The sequence below is a fragment of the Engystomops pustulosus genome, chromosome 7 (genome assembly GCF_040894005.1).
Source record: "Engystomops pustulosus chromosome 7, aEngPut4.maternal, whole genome shotgun sequence".
NCBI classification, from domain to species: domain Eukaryota; kingdom Metazoa; phylum Chordata; class Amphibia; order Anura; family Leptodactylidae; genus Engystomops; species Engystomops pustulosus.
This window is the reverse complement of record NC_092417.1, coordinates 111,345,379-111,370,685: the sequence shown is the minus strand read 5'-3', so window position 1 is coordinate 111,370,685 and position 25,307 is coordinate 111,345,379. Positions and strand designations below refer to the sequence as shown.

General features: G+C 41.4%; 1 protein-coding gene across 8 annotated transcripts in view; it reads left to right on the top strand.

Annotated features, from left to right (window-relative positions):
* Positions 1 to 25,307, top strand: part of NLRC5 (NLR family CARD domain containing 5) — a 118,210-nt gene that overhangs the window by 19,947 nt on the left and 72,956 nt on the right. For 6 of the 8 annotated variants that reach the window (XM_072117559.1, XM_072117557.1, XM_072117552.1 and 3 more), the window contains exons 9-25: positions 2,148 to 2,198; positions 3,005 to 3,064; positions 4,288 to 4,368; positions 5,611 to 5,694; positions 5,869 to 5,958; positions 6,060 to 6,125; positions 8,182 to 8,265; positions 8,373 to 8,456; positions 8,845 to 8,934; positions 9,013 to 9,060; positions 9,233 to 9,268; positions 12,108 to 12,191; positions 12,884 to 12,967; positions 13,777 to 13,866; positions 14,064 to 14,126; positions 14,715 to 14,798; positions 16,502 to 16,582. In XM_072117559.1, coding sequence (XP_071973660.1) covers positions 2,148 to 2,198; positions 3,005 to 3,064; positions 4,288 to 4,368; positions 5,611 to 5,694; positions 5,869 to 5,958; positions 6,060 to 6,125; positions 8,182 to 8,265; positions 8,373 to 8,456; positions 8,845 to 8,934; positions 9,013 to 9,060; positions 9,233 to 9,268; positions 12,108 to 12,191; positions 12,884 to 12,967; positions 13,777 to 13,866; positions 14,064 to 14,126; positions 14,715 to 14,798; positions 16,502 to 16,582 — 1,260 coding nt within the window. The remainder of the gene's footprint in view (positions 1 to 2,147; positions 2,199 to 3,004; positions 3,065 to 4,287; positions 4,369 to 5,610; positions 5,695 to 5,868; positions 5,959 to 6,059; positions 6,126 to 8,181; positions 8,266 to 8,372; positions 8,457 to 8,844; positions 8,935 to 9,012; positions 9,061 to 9,232; positions 9,269 to 12,107; positions 12,192 to 12,883; positions 12,968 to 13,776; positions 13,867 to 14,063; positions 14,127 to 14,714; positions 14,799 to 16,501; positions 16,583 to 25,307) is intronic. The other 2 variants (XM_072117556.1, XM_072117554.1) reach the window with 2 other exon arrangements.

Below are 25,307 nucleotides of genomic sequence, written 5' to 3'. Positions count from 1 at the left end.
TTTCAGAAACTGCTGATCTACTGGGATTTTCACGCATAACCATCTCTAGGGTTTACAGAGAATGGTCCGAAAAAGAAAAAACATCCAGTGAGCGGCATTTCTGTGGGCGGAAATGCCTTGTTGATGCCAGAGGTCAGAGGAGAATGGGCAGACTGGTTCGAGCTGATAGAAAGGCAACAGTGACTCAAATCGCCACCCGTTACAACCAAGGTAGGCAGAAGAGCATCTCTGAATGCACAGTACCTCGAACTTTAAGGCAGATGGGCTACAGCAGCAGAAGACCACACCGGGTGCCACTCCTTTCAGATAAGAACAGGAAACTGAGGCTACAATTTGCACATTCTCATCGAAATTGGACAGTAGAAGATTGGAAAAACGTTGCCTGGTCTGATGAGTCTCGATTTCTGTTGCGACATTCGGATGGTAGGGTCAGAATTTGGTGTCAACAACATGAAAGCATGGATCCATCCTGCTTTGTATCAACGGTTCAGGCTGGTGGTGGTGGTGTCATGGTGTGGGGAATATTTTCTTGGCACTCTTTGGGCCCCTTGGTACCAATTGAGCATCGTTGCAACGCCACAGCCTACCTGAGTGTTGTTGCTGACCATGTCCATCCCTTTATGACCACAATGTACCAAACATCTGATGGCTACTTTCAGCAGGACAATGCGCCATGTCATAAAGCTGGAATCATCTCAGACTGGTTTCTTGAACATGACAATGAGTTCACTGTACTCAAATGGCCTCCACAGTCACCAGATCTCAATCCAATAGAGCATCTTTGGGATGTGGTGGAACGGGAGATTCGCATCATGGATGTGCAGCCGACAAATCTGCGGCAACTGTGTGATGCCATCATGTCAATATGGACCAAAATCTCTGAGGAATGCTTCCAGCACCTTGTTGAATCTATGCTACGAAGGATTGAGGCAGTTCTGAAGGCAAAAGGGGGTCCAACCTGTTACTAGCATGGTGTACCTAATAAAGTGGCCGGTGAGTGTATATCATAGTATCATAGTTTATACGGTTGAAAAAATACACATGTTCATCAAGTTCAACCAAGGAAGGGAAGGGATTGGATGAGGAAAAGGATTTAGGGGAAACAATTCTTTATAACATAGCCTTCAATGTTATTTAGTTGTAAAAAGGCATCTACGCCCTTCTTGAAGCTCTCTGCTGTCCCTGCTGTGTCCAGCGCCTGAGGCAGGCTATTCCATAGATTGACAGTTCTCATAGTAAAGCCCTTAGTAAAAATTGATTTGATTTGATTTAACCTGGGACAACTTTCCACCATATTTTTTTTTGTATGGACCATTCATATATTTATATAAATTAATCATGACCCCTCTTAGTTGTCTCTTTTCCAGACTAAATAAATCTAGTTGTTTTAATCTATCCCTATAACTGAAACCCTCCATACCCCAAATACCCCATATACATTTATACATGCACATCTTATACCCACACACTCACATAAAGTATTTACACATCAAATACAGAAATATATACATCATATTATTACATACAGTATATACAAACATATCATATGTAAACATCTATACAGTATAACCACATACATGCAGTACCATATACAGACATATAGCATATGCACATACACACATACAGCATAAACACATCTTATATACAGCATATACACATAAAGAGAATATACACACCACATATATACACACATACACCATATTGATACATTCATACAGTATATACACACCATACACATCCATACATTTCTACACTAAACACATAGGTATATACTCACTGTCTGGCAGATTTCTCATTTCAGGGGCCAGTAGCTACTGACCACATGGGGGTAGTAGAGTGCAGGAAGGAGAGATGGAAGATCCCTAGTCCTCATGTCCTACTATTTCTTCCTCCTTCCCTGATATTTCCTATCTGAGGTGGTGATTCATGCTGTGTACTGTGGAAGATGTGCTCTGTTATATACATATTATGCTGTAAAATGTGCAATATAATATGTATATTATGGTGCACATGCTCCATGCTTCAGTGTAGGAGGTCGGGTGGAGGGGCCCCCTGACACTGTGGGCCCCATGGCTGCTACCACTGTAGTTACACCCCTGATAAGTATCTACATTATGTATCCTTATTTCTCTCTTTCTGTTTCATAGAGGGGACACTGCCAAAATCATCTTCTCCTCAAACGATATAGAAGTTATAAGGTAACAAAAAAGTTAAAACCAGATGCATCTTGTAGAATATAATGAAAAACCAAAATATATCAGGAGGAATTTATCAAGCCTGGGCACTTCGGGGTGAATTAAGTACATTTGACTTAATTTTTTGGCAGATGCATTTTCTTTTATTGCTGCACTATGTGTGCCATATTTATTATATGTCAGCGCAAAAACTTAGCTTCTTTTTCAACACTCAACTTTTTTTGACACTCTCCAATCCTGTTCCAACAGCTAGCGCTCAAAATAAAACAAGCCCCCATTGTATACAAATTTTTATCCCCCCCACCCTTCCCCGGTCATATGTTAAGAGATTCCTGATGTCAGGAGGTGTAAGGAGACACTTTTCCAGGCCTTGTAGTCCAAAAATACTGGTGAATAAGGCATGATAAATGTGCCCCTTGTTTCTCCTGCTCCCCTGACAATATTTAGGAGCACAAATTTATTTTATATTTAAAACAAGTGTACAAGCTATAAGCGCAGCAATTTCGGGACTTTGTTGGCTTTTTAATCAGGTTCCAGGTGTCTGTCAAGTTAAAGGAAATTCTGTTTTTGCACATAATTGTCTCAGATTGCCGTGTGCATTTCCCCTTCAAACTGTAATTAATATGTCCCATGGAAAACCCACTGGTGCGGCAAGAAGATATATTGCATAAAGATAAAGATTGATCAGAGTGAAGAAGAAAAGTTTATGTGTAAAGCCATTAGAATTCCTACTGAAAATGGCTTTCTTACTTGTGAGGTGATTTCAATATCATAAAGGTCATAACAACTTATATTATATCTTATTTTAGCTCTCCAATAGTCAAAAAAGCTAGAGAAGAAAGTACTGATATAAAAGTAAAAAGGCTGAGGTAAGACTACCAAAGCTGTGTGAGTGCCTTACGCATCATTTGTGTTGAAGAGTGACAGTTTTTTAATATTGTGCAGGGGGTGTAGTTCTAATATTTTAGTAACATATGTTAGAATAAAAATAATTGCCTTGCATTAACCCCTTACTGGCCTTACGGCCTTAAAACGCTTTGGTAACCGGGAATTTTTAGAGAATTTTAGTAAGCGCCAGTTTAAGGACCATAACTTTTTTTGGCGTGCAGCGTAAAAAATTTTTTAATTTTCAAATTAATCTATTTTGTTTTGGTCGTTTTGATAATATGGTGATGTCTTTTTGTAGTGTAGCAAGGGATTTTTTTAATGATATTTGTTAATATTTTGTGTGTGTGTTTTTACTTTATATGTCCCCCATGAGGTCATAAAAGACCCCTGGTGGACATTTTCACTTTTTTTTTTTTTTTATTTTCCTTTTTTTTTTACAACTTTTACAAGCATCTAAAAGAGCCCCAGTTACAGTGGAAAACGAACACCTGTGATAGGGGATTGTGATCAAAGCTGGACTTTGATCATAGCAATTCTGATTAGTGACTGCCAACTTGCAAACTTCAGCAATGTCTAAAGACTTCGCTGCAGACTCGGGACCTGCTGACTTTAGACGTTAGCGGGCTTTCCAAGAGGAGATAATTAACAATGTTGCTCTACAATCTTTCTATAGCAGAGCTGTAACTGTTTTGTACATAATGGGGCAGATTTACTTACCCGGTCCATTCACGATCCAGCGGAGCGTTCTGTCGGGTCTTCCGGCGATTCACTAAGGTAGTTCCTCCAACGTCCACCAGGTGTTGCTGCTGCGCTGAACTTCATCGAAATGCACTGAAGTTCACCAAGCCGGGCCGAGTGAAGGTAAGCGCGTGTCCAGCGACCCTTCTTTTTTAAAAATGTGGTGGTTTCTCCGAATTTGCCGGGTTTTCGTTCGGCCATGTCCCCCGATTTCCATCGCGTGTATCCCGGCGCTGATGCGCCACAATCCGATCGCGTGCGCCAAAAACCCGGGGCAATTCAGGAAACATCGGCGCAAATCGGAAATATTTGGGTAGCACGTCGGGAAAACGCGGTTCGGGCCCTTAGTAAATGACCCCCATTGTGATTAGTGAGATTAGTGGTTGATTATGTACAAGATTCACATTTATATACCTGTTTTATATTAGATACTGTATACTCAACTCATTTATACTGTTTTGTCCAGCCTTGAAAATTGCAGTCTGACATCTGAAGAAATTCCTCAGCTGGCTGAGATACTCACAGGACCCCAGTTTTCTTGTGTAAAGTATGGAAAAACGTAACAAAATAAATGATTATTATTAAGGAATTACCAGTACATTTAAGACATTAGACCTTATACTTGGAAACTTACCTTATATACTCGAGTATAAGCCTAGTTTTTCAGCACAAAATTTGTGCTCAAAAACCCTAACTCGGCTTATACTCGAGTCAACTAAAAAAATAAAGACAAAACTCACCTTTCTGACGTCACCCGTAGGTCCTCTTCTGTCTGAGACAGTCTGAGACAGAAGATGACCTATGGGGGACGTTGGAAAGATGAGTACAGTGTTATTTTTCTCCTACTACAGGGGCTGGGCAGGCTGTATGCTACAGGGGTTGGGCAGGCTGTATGCTACAGGGGCTGGCAGACTATATACTCAGAGGCTGTAACCAATGCATTTCCCACCCTCGGCTTATACTCGAGTCAATAGGTTTTCCCAGGTTTTTTGTGTTGAAATTAGGGGTCTCGGCTTATACTCGGGTCGGCTTATAGTCGAGTATATACGGTATATTGATCCTGTCATCATGAAGTGCTTTTCAATAGTTTCTTTAACATTACCTCGCTCACTGTGAGCAATGTGTGGTAAGTCCCGGGGGAGAGTGGAAATGTACGATTTTTCCTTCACTCATCATCACTTACCACACTCCTTCAGCCTCTCCTATGCTAACTCCCCCTACTTATGTCAGCTCACTGCCACAAGTAATTCTCATTTGAACTGTCCCCCGGGACTCACCACACACTGCTGGCAGGGAGCCAGGTAATGTTAAAGGGGTTGTCCGATACCCGATGAAAAATAAATTTGTGGCTGGACGATGGGCTGCTTTAAAAATAAAGTGGCAACAAAGTTGCATGGAAGCTGTGCTGGGAACAGCTTCCGGTTGGTCTAGGTGGCTGGACATGCCCACCCGACACCATTCCCAGTGCTGTATCAGTTTTTAAAGAAAAAAATATTCAGATGCACAACAAAGGCATTTTTAAAATCAGCATGCTAGATGCTATTGGAACCGGTCATCATGTAAATATGACTTTCATGATAGTTTCCCTGTAAAGTGTTGCGCAACTAGTTGTTGCTCTAGTTTTCATTCATGAGAGCCCCCACATTGTTTGGGAAAGTTGGGTGACAACTAACATGGAGTTCTCCAAAATACAAACCAACAAACAAGTTCATATTTAGCCCTGTAAGTAGGAAAAGTATTGACAACTTAGTATGTGGTATGTGTATATTAAGTCTCGCATATTTTTCAGTTTATCTGGTAATCCTTTTGGAGATCTTGGTTTCAAGAAGTTGATTGACAGCCTTCCCAATATGCATATTTCTGAAAAACTAGAGTAAGTTTACTATAAAGGGTATTGTTTTATCTGGTGCACATCTGAACAATTCTTTTATTTCTTTTATATGTATACCATAGTTGCTTTAAATAAACTTCCCACAATTTGGTTACCATTACCATATACTGTATGTATGTTCACATGCAAAACACAGAATATGTTTTATGTTCTAAGGCTTAATAGAACAATGTTGTCTGAAGAAGGAATTGCATATCTTCTTTACTCCACGGTGACCTGTCTTAATATTAAACTTGTATCAGCCAGGTAAGAATTTTTGTGATGGTACTTTATTGAGCATTATCAGTATCATTTTATTATAAAGTATAAGCAATATAACATGATTCTTTTTTTGCATCTTTCTGAAGTGGTTTGGATCATATGGCGGAGATCCTGTTCTTTAATAGTAATGATGATTGTGAAAGAGAAATAAGGTAAACATTTTATTGATGAAAAATGGACTATGATTTAATCAACAGTTTACTAAAATACCAGCAGGTTCAAAGATTGCAAACCAAGGAAACTTACCTGCTGGTGTGTGCCCTCTCTGGCAGGATCCACTCTTCTGCTCTTATTCCCTTGTTTTGACAAAAAAAAATCCATGAGGGGCTCTGGACTCCATATCTGTTTAAAAGTTATGCAAATGGGATTCATTACGGTAAGTCTTTTTTTTTGTAAAAACAAGGGATTAAAAGAAGAGCAGATCCTTCCATAGGGGTACACCAGCATGTAAGTGTGGTTGGTTTACAACCCTTGATCCTGGTTGTAGATTTCCTTTAAAGGGGTTTTCTCAAGAAACAAGTTAGGCACTATCCACAGGACATGTTAGGGCCTAACTTGCTGATCTGTGTTGGTCTCTGTGATGGGATCCAACAGATCACTAAAATGGTGTCCAATGGGATGCAAGGATCTCCGTCAGCTCCATAGACATGAACTGGCAGCACAGACACGCATGACAGGCTGCTCCATTCATCTCAGGGAGCAACGAGGGGTCCGATGGGGGTACATTGGTCCCCATGAGATTTCCATTCTCGTAATCCGTTGGAGTCCCATCACTGAGAACCCCACAGATCTCTAAGTTAGGTCCTATCCTGTGGATAGGGCCTAACTTGTTTCGTGGGAAAACCCCCCTATGTAGAAGACACGTTAATGTGTTATAAAGTAATAAATACACACTCACTAAGTTCCTATTCTTTCTTTGCCCATCCCTACTGGTTTATACTCCCTGGTCCAGTGATGATTTCATCACTAATAACAAACAACAGAGAATTCCAATTTGTATATCTAAAATATACAACACTATGTAGTAGAGTAAGTGCACACTAGTTGCCCGTGTATAAATATCCTCATGCAAATCTGCATTAAAATCAATGAATAAATCTACAAGCCTATATTTACTTGTTCCTGTAAAATCAGGGGTTCTACTCAGCCTTTTAAGAGTGTCTATTTGTCACAGAACAGTTGCTTTAGTCTATAAGTTATTTGTGAAACAAAATGTACCAGAAGAAGACACAGATTTATTTCTTGATTTTAATGCAGATTTGCATGAGGATATATTTATAAACAAGCAACTAATGTACACTTACCCTACTACATAGTGTTGTATATTTTAGATATGCAAAATGGAATTCACTGCTGACAGGGAGCCAGGTAATATTAAAGAAACAATTAACAAGCAGTGGAATTATTCAGATGCACCACAAAGGCATTTTTTAAATAAACATTCCAGAGGCTATTGGAAGCTGTTATCATGTAAAAATTAACTTCCTGATGACAGTTTCCCTTTAAGACTTATTTACTTACTTTCTGATCCCTATGGGGTTTTCTAGAATTCCTGGAAAATCCCTTTAAATGATCAGATGCTGGTTTCAGGATACCAATCGAGATTCCTAGTAAAAAAGAATCAAGGATTCAAAGTGCAAAATGGGAGAACATTTATTGACCCATATACAATACAGTGGGGCACATTTACTAAGGTTCCGAATCGCGTTTTTCCGACGGGTTTTCCAAATTTTACAGTTTTGCGCCGAATTGCCCCGGGTTTTGACGCACGCGATCGGATTGTGTCGCATCGGCGCCGGCTTGCATGCGATGAAAACCGGGGTACATGGCCGTCGGAAAACCCGACAGATTCAGAAAAATCATGCTATTTTTTTTTTTTTTTAAAGTGTCGTTTGACACACACTTACATCACCAGAAATAGGGTAGTGAACTCCGGTGGACCTCGGCGCGGCAGCCACACCTGGTGGACATTGGGCGCACGACCTTCGTGAATCGCCGGAAGACCCTAATCCTCGTCAGAGAACGCGCCGCTGGATCGCCACAAACTCATGTGGCCATTTTAAGCTGTAAAAAAGTCCTGTTTTTTTCCTAATTATTAATTTTAATAACTTGTGGTAAATTTCTTAACCCTTTAGCATACTAAAGTTTTCTTTCCAAATGGCCATGTTCAGGAATTATTTTTTCTCATGTCTTTATATTGTGTTCCAGGATAACTGGATTCAAGTATCACCAGAAAGCACTGGAGAAATTGTGCACTGCCCTTCAACAGTGCAACAATATTGCACATTTAAAGTAAATCTCCCTGTTTTATGTAGACTCTGGTACTGTATGTGAAATTTTATTTTTCTGATGACATTGATGCATAAGCTTCCATAAAGATTCATTTTCATTGTTTGCAGTTTATCTGGCAATAGTTTGGAAAATGTCGGAATATTGGAAATAACCCAGATCGCTGCCAAACTAAAATGCATTCGCTCAGTCAAGTAAGTTATGGTTTCCAATAGCAGTACTAATAGAATATACAGTATAAGATTGTTATATACGAGTAAAGTATATTGATACTATTTATTTGTGTGGTATAGAGGCAGAATGCAGGTGCGACGCATAGTACTACTGTGGGTACAGGGTACTTACACCTTATGGAGAAGAGGAATGTATGGCACCTGGTTAACAAAGCATCCATGTTGTGGAAACTCCCTAAAAATCTGTGGTTTTGAGTAAAATACACTGTTTCATTTGTGTCTTTTAACAGCACAATTTTAAAAGTGAACATCCATAGCATTCTACTCAAGGCACAAACTCTTTAAACTTCAGAATACGAAAAATGTAATTTTGTATTCTTTATTCATATGTATGCTTTGTTTGCTACAGTCTTAGTGGAAATAGAATAACTCTGGGTGGCATTACATGTCTGGCTGAGTCTCTGTCCGTGGTGAAGAACCTCACTGATATCACCATTAGGTAAATTCATGTTCTATTTTCTCCTTTTTCGGTGTAATATCTAGTAGAAACAGAGTTTGTTTGTTTTTTTATCTGCAGTTTGGGAACTCATCAGAAGGTGCTACTAACATTTCAGGAGGCTCAGAGGTAAACATAGAAAATGTATGGGGTTCTTGTAGGAGCCTACTTTAATTTATTATATGTTATGTACTGCTCAAATAGAGCTGATGATCGGAGACGAAGGGGCACAGCACTCTGCTAAACATATCATAGTGACAAAATGATAAGGTCCCTGTAACTGTTTTTGTTTGTTTTATAGGACAGGACCCTCATCACTGCCCTCCAAATCCTTCAGGTAAACAGTGATCTTAACTGTAGTTTTAATATCTTCTGTGATTGTACATTGACATAGAGACATTAGAATTATATTAATAGTTCTTTATTTATAAAGCGCACACAGATTACACAGCGCAGCGTTTGCCAAATTATAACAACAGCCATCACATGTATGTTGGCCTTAGGCTATATTCAAGTGTCTTTGTTGATTGGAGGATGCAACGCAGGATTGTCTCTGTGTGGCATCCAATTTTTATGTATTGTCATAAACTATTGTCTATAAGTGGTTTTAAAAAATGTACAACCTAGGACACGTCCTAATTTTTACCGGATCTAATCACATGTCCATTGATAAAAAAGTGAATAAATAAAGTCCATAGTCCGTGTTCTTTTGGAAGAGAAACACTGGGTCTGTCTTTCAGCCACTCCATCTCCTAATAAAATAACATAATAGGAAATGTAACGCAAAACCTACTATAATAGAATACTTTAGAATAGAATATTTTATTATCCCCGTAGGGGAAATTACTTGTCTCACAACAACACCATCCGCATGACAATAAAAAAATCACAATAACACATATATACTGTATATATACTTGAGTATAAGCCGACCCGAGTATAAGCCCAAGAACCCTAATTTTACCACCAGAAACTGGCAAAACCTATTGACTCGAGTATAAGCCGAGGGTGGGAAATGCATTGGTCACAGTCTCCCAGTATATAGCCAACCAGCCCCCTGTAGTATAAAGCCAGCCCCCTTTAGTACATAGCCATCCCCCAGTAGTATATAGCCAGCTAGCCCCCAGTAGTATATAGCCAGCCCCCAGTAGTATACAGCCAGCCTCCAGTAGTATACAGCCAGCCAGCCATGCCCAGTAGTATACAGCCAGCCAGCCCCTATGTAGTATACAGCCAGCCCCATGTAGTATATATACATCCAGCCCCATGTAGTATACAGCCAGCCCCATGTACTATACAGCCAGCCCCCATGTAGTATACAGCCAGCCAGCCCCATGTAGCATACAGCCAGCCCTCATACAGTATACAGCCATCCAGCCCCATGTAGCATATAGCCAGCCAACCCCACATAGTATACAGCCAGCCTGATGTAGTATACAGCCAGCCCCATGCAGTATACAGCCAGCGCCCATGTTGTCTACAGCCAGCCCCATGTAGTATATAGCCAGCCAGCCCCATGTAGTATATAGCCAGCCAGCCCCCAGTAGTATATAGCCAGTCAGCCTCCAGTAGTATACAGCCAGCCAGCCCCCAGTAGTATACAGCCAGCCAGCCCCCATGTAGTATACAGCCACCCCCCTGTAGTATATAGCCAGCCCCCAGTAGTATATAGCCAGTCAGCCCCCAGTAGTATACAGCCAGCCCCCAGTAGTATATAGCCAGCCAGCCCCCATGTAGTATACAGCCAGCCTGCCCCGTGCAGTATACAGCCAGCCAGCCCTCAGTAGTATACAGCCAGCCCCCAGTAGTATATAGCCAGCCCCCAGTAGTATACAGCCAGCCTCCAGTAGTATACAGCCAGCCAGCCATGCCCAGTAGTATACAGCCTGCCAGCCCCTATGTAGTATACAGCCAGCCCCATGTAGTATATATACAGCCAGCCCCATGTAGTATACAGCCAGCCCCCATGTAGTATACAGCCAGCCAGCCAGCCCCATGTAGCATACAGCCAGCCCTCATACAGTATACAGCCATCCAGCCCCATGTAGTATATAGCCAGCCAACCCCACATAGTATACAGCCGGCCTGATGTAGTATACAGCCAGCCAGCCCCATGTAGTATACAGCCAGTTCCCATGTAGTATACAGCCAGCCCCATGTAGTATATAGCCAGCCAGCCTCCAGTAGTATATAGCCAGCCAGCCCCCAGTAGTATATAGCCAGTCAGCCTCCAGTGGTATACAGCCAGCCCCCAGTAGTATACAGCCAGCCAGCCCCCATGTAGTATACAGCCAGCCCCCAGTAGTATATAGCCAGCCATCCCCCAGTAGTATATAGCCAACCAGCTCCCAATAGTATATAGCCAGTCAGCCCCCAGTAGTATATAGCCGGTCAGCCCCCAGTAGTATACAGCCAGTAAGCCCCCAGTAGTATACAGCCAGCCAGCCCCCAGTAGTATATAGCCAGTCAGCCCCCATGTAGTATACAGCCAGCCTGCCCCGTGTAGTATACAGCCAGCCAGCCCCCAGTAGTATACAGCCAGCCCCCAGTAGTATACAGCCAGCCCCATGTAGATTTCAGCCAGCCAGCCCCCACGCAGTTTACCAAGCACATAAAAAAAAAACAAATCACATGCTCACCCTCTGGAGCTCCGATGCTCATCGTGGCTCCCGATCCTGGGCTCTTGGCGGCTCATCTTCTGTCTTTTCTCTGCTGTATTAACCGGCAGCGACGCGTCCACGCGATCTACCAACCGGCAGATTGCATGGATGTGCCTCTGCTGGCTAATACAGCAGAGAGAGGAGCAGCCAGGAGCCGTGTCGAGGATCGGGAGACGCAATGAGCATCAGGGCGCCGGAGGGTGAGTATGTGAGTTTATTTTTTTTAATTGACTCGTGTATAAGCCGATGTGAGGTTTGTCGGCACATTTTTTGTGCTGAAAAACTCGGCTTATACACGAGTATATTCGGTACATAAAAATGAGTACATACAAAGAACATAAAACATTAAAAGGGTAGCCACACAGTACAATTTTAAGTCTGTTTGTCCTACATTTTACTTGCAGGAACCATTGCACTGAAAGTGCAGTGCTACATTGTCCCATTCAAAAGGTTTTCTTCATTACTTAAAAACTACTACTACTATGATTCTTACGCTTTTAATTTGTGTCATTGTAGCCTGACAGAATACCGCATGAATTCCCAGAAGTTAAAGAAACTCATTTTGGCTCTGATCCAGTGTTCTGATCTCACAGAGATAAAGTATGTCCTACTTCTACAGTAAAATGTGCTACTATATTTGTGATTGGAACACCTAATAAAGCATGATTGAATGAGACAAAGCTTCACAATATATCGTACATTAGAGAGGGAGAGCCAGCTCCCAAATCACAAAGAATGTAAAAATATAATTGCGAGATAACAGGAAGGTAACAGGAAGGTATACTGGAAAGCTTATAAATTACCCATCACGATTTTGCTTTTAGAGATGGCAGTGCGGAAGGCCGGGAGGGACAGTGGAGGAAAGTAAATGTTTATTTTCTTTAACTAGTCCCCTCCCGGCCACCAATGGATTTTTTATACTCTCAAACAACCCCTTTAATTCATTTCTATATAGCCCAGTGTTAACCAGCATAGATAATATGCATTGCCTTCAAACTAATGAATTATTATAATGTGCCAGCAGATTAAGGTAGGCTGCATATGAACACTCTCAGCATGTGGAAACAGACCCTTGTGCAGGTCACATACCATAGACTGTGCACAGTGCAGAGGACGGGAGTCCTTGCATCATACAGAAATATGCTGAAAGGACTCCCTTTCTGCTGGTCAATCAGCAGCGCAGATGCTGACACTGAATGAGGTCCTCCTTTATTCTGGAGTATTGATATTAATTAAATAAGTACAGACAAAGTGTGATGTTAATAATCTTTTGTATTCACTTCTGTATGCAGTTTATCCAACAATGCCCTGAGCTACAAAATAATTGAGACCCTACTAAATTATTTCCCACAACTTCCACATCTGACAAAGCTCAAGTAAGACATCTACTATTATAAAGCATTTACCTTTAATTTGCATATAAAAAGCACTGTATGAAACACAAAAGGGGTGGCACGACAGATTTTAGGACTAGTAGGTAAATTATGCCCAGAGATGTGGATGAGCATAGGATTTTGGGAGGGAGTGGTATGAGAGCTAAGGCAATGATTTTACACATAGGATAGGTGAATCACATAGGAAAGTTATTAACAGGTGGTTTGTATACAACTAGATAAAATATGGTTGGGAAGAAGCAATCTGGAAGATAGAAGGAAGATGGAAGTGGGCTTCCGGGCTTCCATATATGACCAGAGGAAGTAGAGCTTACAAGGAGTAGAACGGCTCAGAGTAGTATTGTTAAGGACAGGTTAGAAGGGTTGTCAATGAGTGGTCAGACAAATATGAGCGTTCTGGCAAATGATTGCATTAGTGCACAGGAAAGGTGAACATGCATATAGAGGAGTGACAGTGAAAAAACTTTCCAAATTTATTATAACAAAAAGGTGTAATATTTAATGTTGTATATATTTAATGTTAACGTTGTGTATGAGAATTAGTAAAGACTTGATCATATCAAATTTTAAGGCCTATCATTTGTCTTTTTTTCCCCAAGCCATCTTTCACATAAGTGCATGTCTATTTTGCGGATGTAACAAGGCTTGAAATGAGTCACTTTTTCTTTTTATAACTATGTCATCATATCTGTGCTGTATTATTTGAAGTGTCCGATGTATATTAGCATAATATTAACAAAAATATGAATGATTCACAATGTATTGTAAACACTTCTCTACCCTGCTTTAAGACTCAGCACAAGTGACCTATCACCAAGCTGTGTATTATTACTGGCCAACTCTATTAACATATGTGACTGCATTACAGAGGTTGTTGTGAGGTAAGTAGAGACTTGTGCTATTACTTGTTACATCATTATTCTCCAGGTTATTTATCTTTAGTATTTACTATCTGTCCCACTACTGGCTTTGATATACTCTGTGGGCCACTGGTTGTCAAGAGCCCCAAATGTTTTCTAAAACAAGTGATTATCTTCTCCTTCTATAATATTGGTTAATATTGTGTATTTAATTGCAGATCTGCCGAATACATCTGTTTACATTTACAAAGACCGCAGAAAGCAAACGTGGTTATTTGCAGGTATGTAATACAACCAGTAAATACCCATCACACTACTGTAAACATTAGAAGAAGCTGGGAACTGCTGGGGAAGTCTTCTCTCAATCTAGGTAGCACCTAATAAAAAGATACCGTTTTAAACTCATCTGATGTGTATGCAGCGCCGCTCACCTAGGACTCCGAAAATCTCCTTGTGCCTTGCATCCTACTACTGTAAACATGAAGTCGTAAATAAAAATGTTAACATCTGGCTGATAAAATCTGTTTTGCTCAAATGTCATTGCTCACTTGGGTCAGGAAGTAAGAGTTCTCCTTATGGAGAGTTTGCCAATTACGGCTGCCTTATTGGCAAGTGGAGACTTATATCCATTGATGCTCCACCAGGGGATTCTGGGAAATATGCAAATGAATTTTCCAAGGTGGGAAATGGAAAACAATGCCTCCTTGAAAGACAGTCACCAAGCATGGCTTAAAAGAAGCCTAATTACATGATGTGGGATCAGCTATTAGATGTATCATTTGACAACCACTAGAGGGGGATATGTGCATTCACATTTTTACAGTGATTAAATAGAGGGACACATTTACTAACTTGTTCTTACCTTTCAGATTTAATAATTGTAAAATTGGCAAGAATGATATCACTCATCTTATGAAAATTCTTCAGCAGAACCCTAACCTACTTGAAGTCAGGTACATGTCATGGAATGGTAGACTGCTAATCAACATATGTTTCTTGTCTTGTACACAGTGCTTCTGTCAACACGAGCACACAAAATACATTTTTAAAGGACATCTACCACCAGATTACTGGTAGTACGGTGTCCTAAGTAGGCTACCCGTTCCGTCTAGGGGATGGGGGGGACTGTTTTTACACGTTTTCTGGCAAAAAAATTAAAAGCCGGGGAAGCCGAGAGGCACTATGCCCTGTCAGCCTGAATGCATCCAGCTGTTACAAAGTTAATATTTTGTTAATAAAGATGCCAGAAAACATGTCAACCTAATTAGAACACCCTACCACCAGTAATCTGGTGGTAGATGACACCCTACCACTAGTAATCTGGTGGTAGATGTCCTTTAATACAATTACGTGGAACCTGTTAGAAGAAACAAACCCAATAAACCACGACCAAGCAGATTAATATCTTGTTTTTTTCATAGTCCAGTGTGGTGGCATCTTTTGGAAAATCTACTTCTCAACTCACAATGTCACCTCTACTGTTATGAGGGTAACGCTGGTTAATAATGTTACATGACACAGGGTCATCCATTACACAAAAGGGGGGTTTCAGAGGTAGGAACTCTCCTTCACCATTACTTCATACAACCAATTGACACTTTACAATAAAGCTGATTTTCCTGAAAGATTCACCACACTTGGCCATGCAAGGAACATGAACTGGAAGCTTTTAATCTGCTGACAGGTTCCCTTTAAGAACAAAGCATTATCCTGGAATACAAGCAGTGATTTTTTGGTTATGTACCACACTTTATCCACAGCCCCTGATTTAAAGGGCTTATTCACATGATTAAATGTCCTTGTACTTGTGCTTTGTGACTGGATAATACCACCATCCATCATCCAAAAAAACTGAATAACTAAACTGAATAATGCCAAAATACAGTGTCTGAGGAATACTTCTATGAAGTACCTGTATACTATTTGAACTGCACATAGTGCTTGTTGCTAGACGCAAGCATTTCAGTGTGTATGATCAGGTACATATAGATATATGATACGTATATGATCAGGCTAAGCATCTCCCCACAGCCTTTGAATTCAAAACACAAAGGCTGCGTGTGAACACTGGATACAAATAGAGTTGAAGTTAGCGCTCATAGGTAGCCTACTGCTACATTAAAACCTGGTTCTGCTGAGCCCTTTAAATATACACTTGTATATTTATCAGGACCGCCAGTGGCGCAGAGGCCCTGAAATAATCGCAAATGCTAGCTTATTGCTAGCTTTTGCGATTATTTTCCCCAATCCGCCACCTTCACGCCAGTGGGGCGTGAAGGGGGGGCGCGGCCAGCCGAGTGGGGGGTGCGGCCTGACGGGAGTGGGCCGCTGCTGCCGGCGATTTTATCCTGCCTGGCGTAGGATAAACGCTGCGCTACTGGCAGCCCGATATCGGGCTGCGAATTCGCAGCCCGGCGGGGCGATCATACGCTGGCGCACGAGCGCCGGCGTATGATAAATATCCCCCATAACTTTTATGTACTGACTACATGAGAATTGCTTTGTAATATTTGGTCAATATATGATACAGTCTACAATTGAAAGGAGCAAATATTGTCTCTTTTTAAACCTTTCATCAATTTATTATACATTTTTTTTTTTGTCACTGAAAGAAAAAATGCCATTTGTGTTATAATTGGGATTATGTTTTTTACAGCATGTGCTCAAACCATCTAGCAGAGGACGGCATCCTGCAGCTACTTTCTTCTGTTAAAAATTATACAGAGATTAGTGCCAGGTAAGGAGCAAATTCTATGATAAACTACTGTATAGACCTAAGGATGTTGTTTCATACAGTTAATAGAGGAGATTTCTTAGAATAAAGGCAACAGAACATGTACTTTGAGAAACCAGACCAATTGGATGAACCGGTATATGAAATCACATCTAATTTTCGTAAATTAGAAAATATTATTTTTGTCTTTATTGGTTATTTCATATGTTTTCATAAGTGAGCTGTAGTACCTACTTCTGGTTTGAAGATGTCAGTATTGTAACTATAAAAGGGATTAAAAAATGGCAAGTTTTATTAAGGGAGCTCAAGATGCGGAGTTGACATGTTAGTATTAAATAAAGTGTCTGTACATAAACGTCACAGGCATACAAAGATACAGTAGGGCCTCATAGTGTTCTATATAAGCTGTATAACTGATGTTTTTCACCACTGTTTTCTCTATGTAGAGTTATACAACAATAATATACACTAGAGACAGCAATTAATAGGATGGCTATAACAATTCATAAAAGTAGACATTTTCTTAAGGACCTACTAAATATACACAAAAGTAATGTTCATAAAAACACAGTAGTTGAAATGAGCAATTTTATTGTGTAAATAGAAATTCCATTATAAATGTAAAATGACAAACAACATAGGAGCAATTAACAGACAAAAAGGATACACATTGCCCGGGTGTAAACATAATGACAATATTCCCCAATAAGTAATAAAGTGCTGAGTATGATTGGGACCAGATTCAGTACAAAATAAATTTTGACTTCAGCATAAACCTCTAGTTACAGCATGGTACCTGAACCCCTGGCACCCCTATAGTTAGCAGGGATATCAGTTGATATTGCAATAGTACCAGAAAAAACAAGGGAAAAATAAACAAATAACTGGAGATGGGAGAATCGATTCTAACGAAGTGGAATTCGGTCTGAATTTCAGGAAAAATCTGAATTGCCACGAATCCGAAGATTACGGTGATTTGTGGGAACAAAGTTTTTTTTTCTTCTTTATTACCAAAATGGGTGCAAGCACAACGTGTTACATGGGGCAGAGAACTCTGGGAAGAAGAAAGGAACACCCTCGATCACATGTGCAGACCTGTAAGCCAATCAGTAACCGGCAGGCTTCTGTGATGTCACACAGCCCTATAAAAACAGGCAGCCATTTCCAATCGTGGCATTTCACACTGCATGTGCTGTCCCAGGGTGCCCGTTTTGGGGGATCTGTTTACCCCAAATAGCAGTTCTTTTTTTGTTGCTAAAGTGAAAAGGAAGAAATCTGTGTATAATCCACATAGTTTCTGGAGTGATTTCTGCTCCATTCCCAGGGTGTCCGTTTTGGGGGATCTGTATACCCCAAATAGCAGGGGGGTTTTTGTTGTTGAAGTGAATAGGAAAAAATCTGTGTAAAATCCACATAGTTTCTGTAGTGATTTCTGCTCCAATCCCATGGTATCCATTTTGGGGGATCTGTATACCCCAAATTGCAGTTCGTTTTTGTTGCTGAAGTGAATAGGAAGAAATCTGTGTAAAATCCACATAGTTTCTGTAGTGATTACTGCTCCAATCCCATGGTGTCCGTTTTGGGGGATCTGTATACCCCAAATTGCAGGGTTTTTTGTTGCTGAAGTGAATAGGAAGAAATCTGTGTAAAATCCACATAGTTTCTGTAGTGATTTCTGCTCCAATCCCATGGTATCCATTTTGGGGGATCTGTATACCCCAAATTGCAGTTCGTTTTTGTTGCTGAAGTGAATAGGAAGAAATCTGTGTAAAATCCACATAGTTTCTGTAGTGATTACTGCTCCAATCCCATGGTGTCCGTTTTGGGGGATCTGTATACCCCAAATTGCAGGGTTTTTTGTTGCTGAAGTGAATAGGAAGAAATCTGTGTAAAATCCACATAGTTTCTGTAGTGATTACTGCTCCAATCCCATGGTGTCCGTTTTGGGGGATCTGTATACCCCAAATTGCAGTTCTTTTTTGTTCCTGAAGTGAATAGGAAGAAAACGGTGTAAAATCCACATAGTTGCTGGAGTGATTTCTGCTCCAATCCCATGGTATCCATTTTGGGGGATCTGTATACCCCAAATTGCAGTTCGTTTTTGTTGCTGAAGTGAATAGGAAGAAATCTGTGTAAAATCCACATAGTTTCTGTAGTGATTACTGCTCCAATCCCATGGTGTCCGTTTTGGGGGATCTGTATACCCCAAATTGCAGGGTTTTTTGTTGCTGAAGTGAATAGGAAGAAATCTGTGTAAAATCCACATAGTTTCTGTAGTGATTTCTGCTCCAATCCCAGGATGTCCGTTTTGGGGATCTGTATACCCCAAATTGCAGTTCTTTTTTGTTCCTGAAGTGAATAGGAAGAAAACGGTGTAAAATCCACATAGTTTCTGGAGTGATTTCTGCTCCATTCCCAGGGTGTCCGTTTTGGGGGATCTGTATACCCCAAATAGCAGGGGTTTTTTTGTTGTTGAAGTGAATAGGAAGAAATCTGTGTAAAATACACATAGTTTCTGGAGTGATTTCTGCTCCAATCCCATGGTATCCATTTTGGGGGATCTGTATTCCCCAAATTGCAGTTCGTTTTTGTTGCTGAAGTGAATAGGAAGAAATCTGTGTAAAATCCACATGGTTTCTGTAGTGATTACTGCTCCAATCCCATGGTGTCCGTTTTGGGGGATCTGTATACCCCAAATTGCAGGGTTTTTTGTTGCTGAAGTGAATAGGAAGAAATCTGTGTAAAATCCACATAGTTTCTGTAGTGATTTCTGCTCCAATCCCAGGATGTCCGTTTTGGGGATCTGTATACCCCAAATTGCAGTTCTTTTTTGTTCCTGAAGTGAATAGGAAGAAAACGGTGTAAAATCCACATAGTTGCTGGAGTGATTTCTGCTCCAATCCCAGGGTGTCCATTTTGGGGGATCTGTATACCCCAAATTTCAGTTCTTTTTTGGCATAATATTTTCAGGGAAATTATAATGAATGATGCATGTGGTTTCTCTTCAAATTTAAATTTAAATTAAAAATTTCATCCTCCCATCACAGCTCCACACATGAAAGTCCTGTGTTCCTTCACTGGGGCGCAGCTCTCTTCCACGCTGTCACAGCCAGCTTGCACCAGCGCCTCAACCCAGTCGTGTGACTCTATGTTTTACACGATTGCTGTACATCACTGCATGAATGCTTAAGCCTTGCTCTCTACTTGCACTGTCTGCCTGAATGGATGGGAGCGATTGACTGACTGACGCATACACACACTCTATCACTCTCTTCCTCCATGGCACGTCACCGGTGTCAGTGATTGGAGAATGTAGCCAGAGGCACACCTACATCACATTCTGCCATCCACAGGTCACACTTCCACACATGGAAGTATCCAGAGTCAGCTCCAACCCCACCTTCGGACACGCCAAAACTATGCCCACCTCCGAATATTAAAGAGTAATGCACCCATCAACCTGCGCCGACGCCCCCATGGGCGGAAAGAGTAGGCCTGAAATCAAGGGATGATGTCCCTTTCCACACCCCTCTTGAGTTTCCAGACAAGTTGCTGATTTCGAGTCCCGACAAGAGGGTGGCGCGGAGTCCTCCGCTGCTGCCACCTCCAGAATTTGTCATTGTACCACTCTCTGACTTCATGCTTCTGCTGCTGCTTGCTGCTGCTGCCACCTCCAGAATTTGTCATTGTGCCACCGTGTGGCCTACCAAGTTTCTGCCAGCTCCAGAATTTTTCATTGTGACTCTCTGACACCATGCTGCTGCCAGCTCCAGAAATTGTCATTGTGCCACTGGTACTTTGCAAAAATCATGCCAAGCTTGTGGAGCCTTTTTCGGCAGCGGTTCGGTGGATAATCTCGCTTCCCGGTTCTTTTCTAGTTTCCACTCCAAGAGCTCCCTGGACCTTGCGGCTGGGACCTACTTCCATGAGCCTGGCTAGGTGAGGGCTAGTTTTGCCTGTCACCACCAGAAATGCTCCAAAGAAGGCTCTCAGGGCATAGCTGGTCCTAGGGATCCAAGGCAAGCCACTGGGCCACTTTCAGGACCATGTCCCTTACCGGGACTTACCTCCAAGTGTGGCCTGGGACCTCTTCCATGGGACCAGCTAGGTCTCCTGAGAGCTCCCGCTGGAGTCCCATTGAAGTATTCCCTACTTCCAGGGGACATGTACCTAACCGGGTCTTACCACCAATTGTGGCCGGGGACCACTTCCATGAGCCCGGCTAGGCTTCCTGGGAGCTCCTGCTGACACTCTGTGGAGGTAGCCACCACTTTTCAGAGAAATTGCAATGAATGATGCATGTGGCGTCTCTAATCTTCAAATTCGGATTTAAATTAAAAATTTCAAACTTAAAATTCAAATTCATTTCAAACTCCGTCATTGTGCCACACTGTGGCCTACCATGTTGCTGACACCTAAAGAAAATAATCATCATGCCACTCTCTGACCTCATGCGGCTGCTGCTGCTGGCACCTCCATACTCTATCATTGTGGCCACCTGTGGCCTACCATGTTGCTGCCACATCCAGAATTTGTCATTGTGCCACTGTCTGACCTCCTGCTGCTGCCACCTCCACACTCTATCATTGTGCCACACTGTGGCCTACCATGTTGCTGCCACCTCCGCAATTTCTCATTGTGCCACTCTGCGGCCTACTCATGCTGCTGGTACGGACTTTACCTTGCCAGGTTGCATTCCCACTTCACTTATTTGGTGAAGTTGGCCCCTGTAAGTGCCCATGGAATTGAAAAGTGAAGCGATTCTAATAGGGGAGGTTGTCATGTGCGTGTCACATTAAAACGCAGCATTGTTTGAAGACCAAACCTCGCTCCCTATGCATATTTAAGCATGGCACAACGTTCTACAGCACCCTAAAGGCTCTCTGCAGCCAGGAAATACCTGTTTTTTAACGTGATTTGTCATGATTTGATTCGGGTCAAATCGAATGTTTTTTAAAAATGTGGCAAATTAGGTCGAATCAAATTTCAACAAATTCACCCATCTATACAAATAACATATACCGACCACAAGCAGTATGCTCCAGACATCTGTTTCACCAAGAGATAACTTAATCTGTTGGAGTGCCTAACAAATGGAACTACACATATTTAAAATTACACCCGCCCTATTACACGGCAGTAGATAATTAGTGTAAACCCATGACACACACAACTTACAGGCAGGAGATAGCAAGTAAAATGGCGCAGTCTGCGCTGGTGTTTTGGTGTTTTCGCATGTTATCGTGAGATTGTGCATGTATAAACATTATTGCGGTGATTATATCACGGTATCTCACTGATTCCAAACCATAGATTGCTATGCGAAGTCTCATATATCGCAAGATCTCGCCTGCATGAATGCCATCAGGACTGCATGACTATATCGTGAGATCCCACGTCTATCTGAGAGGCACAGCGCAGCCAGCAACCATAACAACCTGACACAACAGCTAAATAAAACTGATGCTTTTTTCACCAATGTTCTCTCCATGTAGAGTTATACAACAATAATATACACAAGAGACAACAATTAGTAGGATGACTATAACAATTTATAAAAGTAGATATTTAACTTATTTTCTGAAGGAGTATAACTAATAACAGGGTTATATTCAGCTAGGTTTATATTCTGTCAGCAGAAACTGACCTAATAAACCACTACTAGTATGATGTCACGCAGATTAACATCTTTCATGGTCCAGCATGGTGGCATCATCCAGGTAATCAATGTTTAAGTGAGTTGTAATTTGGTAGTATAAAGTAAAGACTGAAGTCAAGCTCTCCCCAACTCAGAACTGACTACATGAACCATTTACAACATAGGGATCCTGTACCTATGTAATCGAGACTCTCTCCTCCCCCTCCTCATGTATATGTGAACTGACTGTTGCAAGCAAACGTCCCACAAGCATGGAGGAGGTTGGAGCAGAATGGAGCAGTAGGGAGGGAAGATGAGGGATGACTTCATTACACAGAGATGTATTGAAGCTGACATCCACATTACTTGATGGTACTTGCTAGCAGGGAGACAGGTATCCTTTTATTTACTTTTGGAAGTTTTTGGCATATGGAAGATTTTTGGCAATGGCAAAACCTGATGACAGGTTCCCTTTAAGCAAAGCCAGTTAGTGATGTCCCTGGACACAGGGCTGTCAATTACAGCAAATGGGTCATTTTAGGACATCGAAAGACTTCAATGCTAAACTTCTGCCTCCTTGACTTTACACAAACAATTTACATCTCACTTCAAAGTTCATTTTGATCAGATCATGCCACCATGTTGGACCATGAAAGGAACATGATTTGGAAGGTTAACCTTTTTTTACAACATACTGGTTGTAGTTTATTAGGGCAATTTCTGCCATACATGCTGCCACTCCATTAAAATAAAGATTACACTACTAAACTCTATGGTATACTGTAGCTTTAAAAGTAAAATTTTGTAAAGATCCTTTAAACCCAATGATTTCTAAGTTAAATATCACTCATCTTGGGTATACTGAGAAATAAATATCCTGCCAGGCCCATCTGTCCCATAATCTGAAGACTGCATAAGACAATACACACACACTGGTTTTTATGGCTGATTCAGCCCATGATACTAAACAGGAGTGTTCTCATCAAGCAGATGGGTGTGATAAATATGCACATACTGCACTTATTTAATATCGTTTTGTTCAAAACGAGACTGCTAATGAGCTTGGTAAAAGGCCAGAAGTTCTGAGAAACCTTAGTACTGACACTGGTAAGAGGTTACTGGGATGGCAAATATTACAATATGGTAGTGTTATGCTTATATTGTATTATCTGAGCTCTGTATGTATGCTAAATTGCTATAAATAGTACAATAGTACAATATCCTGCAATTTTCAATTTGGTTTCCAAACCTAATAATAGACTGGCACTTGATAATTCTTTAGGGGTGTTGTATGCTGAAACCAGTCACCTCATTTACATCATAGACAAATTACACCTCTAAATAAAATGCCATGATTGCATGAATTTTTTTATGTCACAGTTAATTTATACCTCCTATCTGTACAGAGCATGCTTAGAAAGCTCTCCGTAGACCTCAAAGGCCCACATTTATTAAAGTGTTTGGGCCGTTTTCTGCCTGACTTTGCACTGGAAAAAAAATTGCAAACTAGTTGCACATGTATTTATGAAGTGTTTGCCCGAGTATTGTGTCACGGCTGTGTTTGCCCGCATCACAAAATTCAGCACCTAAATTTTGGTGCCAATTTGGACCGTGCGCCACGCCACTAGTGTTTTAACAGAATTCTGCCTTACCCTCTATATTAAAGGTGCACCGAAAGATGGTTGACATTTCCCTAGCAGCAAGATTAATGAAGATACAATTGAGGAAAAAGCAGCAGCACTATGTTGTAATCCGGTGAATCAAGTGTTCTCTTTATTCATCAGAAAACATGCAACATTTTGACACTCGAGGGCACATCAGATATGTGTCGCAGGGACCCTTTTGTGTCACAGCTGCACTATTCTTATTGCGACACAAATTGTCACACTGAAGGGGGCGTTCCAGTGCTCACATTTATCATGCAATGTCCAACAGAAATGTGTTGCATGCCCTATGTCAAAGGTTCACCAAAGAAAAAAGTTGGTGCTCGGGCTCCAGATTAATGAAGAACGGGCGCCACAATTACTAAATCTGGCATCCTCTGCACACTTCACAAGAAGTGTGACCAAAGTGGCTTTAAGAATTCACCCTGTTGTATTATAGATCTGCATTATAATTTGGGGCTTTTATTATTTTTGCCACCTGATTTTAGCAGTGATTTTTACTGTTATGTTATATTGTGGTGCACGGCCTTAATGTATTTGGTGCACTGTAAGAAGATGAAATAAGCCTCAGAAATGACAACCCACATTCATGAAGGGGTTTAGTTGGTAGTCTTGCTTTTTGTTGGTCTGATTATGTAGCAAAAAGTGTGCCAAAAAAACTAGAAGAGCAGGAAAAGTGTCAGGGTTTAAAAGCGGCGCCCAGATTAATTTACCACCACAATAAAGGATTGTATACCAAGCACACTAACATGCTGGTGTGTGCCACCGCTGGCAAGATCCACTCTTCTTTTAGCTTCTTAGACCCTTCTAAGGTTTAAAAATTATTTAAATGAACCCGAAAAACTCATTTAACACATATGGAGTCTAGAGGCCCTCAGACTCCTTTGCATAATTTTTAAAGCCCCTTTTTGTAAAAACAAGCACATAAGAAGCTGAAAGAGGATTCTGCCAGAGGGGGCACACACCAGTATATCAGTGCTTAGTATACAATCTTTTATCCTGGTTGTAGATTTCGTTTAAGTAAATCAGTTGCCCGACAAAAAATAGCACAAAACTATTAGTAAATGTGCCCCAATATATCCAATATATTGGGGGATATTTATCATACGCTGGCGCTCGTGCGCCAGCGTATGATAGCCCCGCCGCTGCAAATTCACAGCCCGATACATGAAGAGGCTTCTGCCTCTTCATGTATCGGGCTGCCAGTTGCGCAGCGTTTCTCCTACGCCAGGCAGGGCGTAGAAAATAACGCAGCAGCGAGTGCGCAGGCGCGGGGACAGTAACGCCCCGCGCCGGCCCACTCCAGTCCGGCCGCGCCCCCCGCTCGGCCGGCCACGCCCCCCTTCACGCCCCTTCACGCCCCACTGGCGTGAAGGTGGCGGATTGTGAAAAATAATCGCAAAAGCTAGCAATAAGCTAGCATTTG